The sequence below is a fragment of the Cherax quadricarinatus genome, chromosome 78, assembly GCF_038502225.1.
Source record: "Cherax quadricarinatus isolate ZL_2023a chromosome 78, ASM3850222v1, whole genome shotgun sequence".
Taxonomy (NCBI): Eukaryota; Metazoa; Arthropoda; class Malacostraca; order Decapoda; family Parastacidae; genus Cherax; species Cherax quadricarinatus.
In genome coordinates this window covers 1,032,573-1,037,089 of record NC_091369.1, presented here as the reverse complement: position 1 = coordinate 1,037,089, position 4,517 = coordinate 1,032,573, and the positions used below count along the sequence as shown (strand labels likewise).

At 37.1% G+C, this 4,517-nt stretch overlaps 1 protein-coding gene across 5 annotated transcripts in view; it reads right to left on the bottom strand.

Annotated features, from left to right (window-relative positions):
* The window catches only part of LOC128701528 (protein Shroom), a 942,770-nt gene that overhangs the window by 7,299 nt on the left and 930,954 nt on the right, over positions 1-4,517 (bottom strand). For all 5 annotated transcript variants that reach the window (XM_053795246.2, XM_053795245.2, XM_070101538.1 and 2 more), the window contains 3 exons: positions 3,703-3,847; positions 2,182-2,454; positions 493-582 (listed from right to left, as the gene is read on the bottom strand). In XM_053795246.2, coding sequence (XP_053651221.1) covers positions 493-582; positions 2,182-2,454; positions 3,703-3,847 — 508 coding nt within the window. The remainder of the gene's footprint in view (positions 1-492; positions 583-2,181; positions 2,455-3,702; positions 3,848-4,517) is intronic.

Here is a 4,517-nt window from a genome sequence, read left to right as displayed (position 1 = left end):
CCAGTGTTTTTATTTTCTTTCCTTGTCTTAAAAGCATTAGAGCACTACAAACTTAGACAAAAACAAATATTGTGAATGTGAAGCACTAAAACTGGATGGGTCATTCACTGCAAGGAGTGGATTCATTAAATTTTTTGGACATTATTCTACATCATATTAACACCCTTCCTTGAACAAGTTATTGAACAGGTATTTGTGGTCAATGACCCCTCAAGGGGATCATCATCCAAGAAATTGGTCATATCTTCCCTTGGATAAACCCTGATTGCCTTCCATTCTTCCCCTTTCCCTAGGCACTGTATGACCCCTACCAGTTTGGTGCTCCCCATTACTAAGGATGGTAATTAGTGATTAATCCTTAAAAGAAAACTAACTGGATCAAAAAATCAATAAGAGCTGCATAGCCTTTGGAAAAAGCAATAGTTCTATATTTGAAGTAGCCTTGGTAAGAAGAAATGATTAAAATACTAAGACAGTCTGGTGGACACTTACTTGTATTGCTCTACGATCAATGTTCTCTTTGAGTCTCTTTGCCTCTTCTAACTGCTCACTTAACTTGTCACGTTTACTCTCAAGAATTCTCTGTAAAAGAATTTCATTGGCACAAGTTAAGAACAGACATGAGTAACAAACTGTGCACAAAGAAATTATTAGGAAGATTTAGGAAAAGGTATTATTGCATTCTGAAGGTAAAAATATTATCAGATGGATACCACAGGCCCATCAAAAAGTTAATCATAAATGAAGAGTGGATTACTGAGATTGATGGTAAATATTAGCCAAGAGAAAATATAAAATGGAACTTCAAAGTGAAGGCCTAGTATATTACAAAATCTGCAAATACACATTGTTAACTTGGTGAATTTTTATTAGCAGAGCACTTCTTTCAACAAACCGGCTGCATCCCACCGAGGCAGGGTGGCCCAAAAAGAAAAACGAGTTTCTCCTTTTAAATTTAGTACGTAGTGTATACAGGAGAGGGGATTACTGGCCCCTTGCCCCTGGTATTTTAGTTGCCTCTTTAGACACACATGGCTCATGAAGGAAGAATTGTTCCACTTTCCCATGGAGATAAGAGGGAATGAACATGAAATAGTCAGAAAATAGAAGAAAACCCAGAGGGGTGTGTATATACATGCTTGTACATGCAAGTGTAGTGTGACCTAAGTGGAAGTAGAAGTAGCAAGACATATCTGAAATGTTGCATGTTTATGAGACAAAAAAAAGACACCAACAATCCTACCATCATATAAAACAATATTATGCTTTCATTTTACACTCACTTAGTAGGACAGTAGTACCTCCCTGGGTGGTTGCTGTCTACCAACCTACTACCTAGTAAGTCACAATATTGTGTCTTCATTCATCACCATGAAAGTCAGGCCCAATGAACAAATGGGACTAAATGAAATGCTTCCATATATCAGTCAACAACACATGCTTCGTCTACATTCACTATCACTAGGGCTAAAATGTGAGGATACTGGAAATGCTTATATATAAATTGTTTATCACCTCAGAAGCCCATGTGAGAGGGACTCTACCAATATTTATATATATAGCCTCTGCTTCTCTGTTTGCGTAATTATAGTTCAAATGAGAGTAAACTGAATATGTTGTCAATTTATCACTTGGGTTGTTAAACTCTTATTTTGTGAATGTGAATAAATACTGGGAGCAAGGGACTAGTAAATCCTTCTGTATAAATTACTAAATTTAAAGAGAAAAACTTTTGTTTTTCTTTCTAGCTCACCCTGCTTCGGTGGGATATGGCCAGTTTGTTGGAAAAAAAAATATATAAAAATAAACAAGCACATGTGAGGGTGGGTTGTCTCTTGGCAATGTCTACATCTGCTGCTACTGCCCTCCATAAATCCCTTCCTTTATTTGTATTGTTGAAAATGTCAGGAAAATTATCTTACAGCTTTTCAATAAAATTTTTAACGTAAATTAAGTTTAGATTTACAGAAGCATACAGGCACTTAATTTCACAAGTGACTTGAGGCCCTTAGGGGCTGTCACAACTCCATTTTTAGGGGGGATTTGCACTCCTAAAATATGGCCAGTAACACATGTAGCAAGTTAAATATGTGAAGTGTCCTTTTGGGGACTTTATATTTTAAGATATCAAAATGAACATTATAATAAATGCATTAAAATGTCCCTCGTATAAATGCATACCTTTTCCTCTGGATCAGCATCATCAACCAGCATAATTAAGGCATTTTCTGCTCGGGCAAGCCTTCCAGAAAGCCCTAAGAGTAATGAAGTAATTTTATCAATCTCTTCAACATGCAGCTTGTATTTCTCAGCCTCTGCTAGCCTGGCTCTTGCTTCCACTTTGGATGTCACTTCTGTTCCTAATTCTTGATTCAAACGCATCTCCTCCTTGATGGCTTCCCGTTCTGCTCGCAGGATTTCAAGCTTACGTCCAATGCTTGCCACCAGCTCCTCCTACAATTTTTGTAAATATGTAAAATGTTACACTATCAAAAATATTTAAACTCCTAATGTAGGTATTAAAGTAAATGCAATGTACACACTGAGAAGAATAAAAAACAAAGGAAGTCAGGGATAAACACCAGCAATACCTCAACAGCTGAAGATGTGATCCAGCAAAAAGGATTCGAGTTCAATAAAAAAAATGCAAGGTCATGCAAACTGGAGAAGGTATGGGTAAACTGAAAAGAAAGCAGCAGTGGTCAATAGAATGACACGGCCATGAGAGTAAATTTAACATCACCATATCACCAGGATTACACAAGATACAATGCCATCATACTGCCAAAATTACACAACTACAAAAGCAGCATATGCAAGATTACAAAAACAGCAGTCAAGAATTTGAATAAAGAATCCTTCAAATTTTAATACAGGAGGCCCTCCATGTTCGTGAGTTCTACTTTCGCAAGCTTCGAACATTTGCAAATGCCCAGCTGCCTGGATTTCATGTGTTTTATGTTATGTTTTCATGTGTTTTATGACTGGTTCAATAGGTTAAGGAAGCAGTATTGTTAGGCTAAATAAATGCTATTATTGTATTTCCCTACAATATATTTGCACATGAAAACATTTGTGAATGCTACAGTACAGTATTATTATTTCCCTACATCACATCTGTGCACCAAACATTCGCGAGGTTCTTGATCCCCTAACCCTCGCAAATGTGGAGGGCCTCCTGTACATACCATATGTTAGACCATTCAATGAACATGTAGACAAAGCATGGAGCCCATAGCTGGTCAAATATGTGCAACTCAAACATCCAAAGGTTTGCAACCAAACTAGTACTAGAATAGACAAATGCAATATACGAGGCTGACAGAGCTGAACCTATGACATGATTACAGACTTTAAATTAAAATAACCAGGATCAAGGGGACACAGGTGGAAGTTGAGGACACAGACAAGCCACAGGAATATCAGGAAACATTTCTTTAATTTCATGGTGACTGAAGTGGAAGAATTTCAATGAAGTGCTGGAGGCAACAAAACCTTCAAAGGAAGAAATCGGTGATGTCAACCAACGAGGCAGGATCAGGAGCATCCCCCCCCCCATAAACAACTTGGAAAGTACACTGAGGAGGGGGAAGTGTTGATTCCATGTACCTATTCTCTAACAAAAGCTTACATTAAACCATGTAAAATGTATTGATTATGAAGAAAACTAACCTGGAACTTTATTTTTTTTAACAAACATACCTTCTTCTTGTGGAGTTGCTGCTGATCAGTGATGCCATCATGTAAATTATTGTTACTACCCCGTAGTCTTGTCAGCATCTTGGCTTTGCTCTCTGAGGTCGTGAAGTAGGCAGAGTCTGCTGGTAAGGGTGCCTTTTCATTTGATCTGTACAACAAAAGCAAGTCATTAGCCTATTTGTTACACATGGTAATAAAATTTACAAGATTTGCATGGTACTGTATTGTATTTACTTTTTAACTTCATGGTCCAGTATATATTCCTTCATGGTACAGTATATGCCAAGTTTCCACTGCACAGAAATATAGTTATGAAAATGTGAATAAATTATTATAAAAGGCATAGTCATACAGCACATGAGGAATGGAAGGCTACCAGATTCGGTAAAATGAAGGGGAGGACAAGTCCCATTTCTCATATCAAAATCCCCTCACCAGCAACAAGAAACTTCCCTTGAGAAAAGTATTAAAAATTTTTAGAACTACCATTTAGTTAAAATTTAATCCAAATTAATGTAACTATTTTATTCCAACAAAGGCAATTTGTTCTCCCAAGGAACAAGATCTGTTAGTCTATCTCAGCTCATTTCAAAGTCCAGCTCCATCTAAGGCCTCTGATCCCACCTCCCGGATCCCATCCACAATAATTAGCACACAAGTGCCTATTTACTACTAGGTGAACTGGGGTTGCAGGTGTAAGTTTTTGCTAAAGAAGTTGGACATACATTAACCAAAATTAGCAAATTCTAACAGTAAAAAAAAAAATAACCAGAGAATGTGTTCTTAATGTGACAAACTCAGGGAAATTATAATTAAAC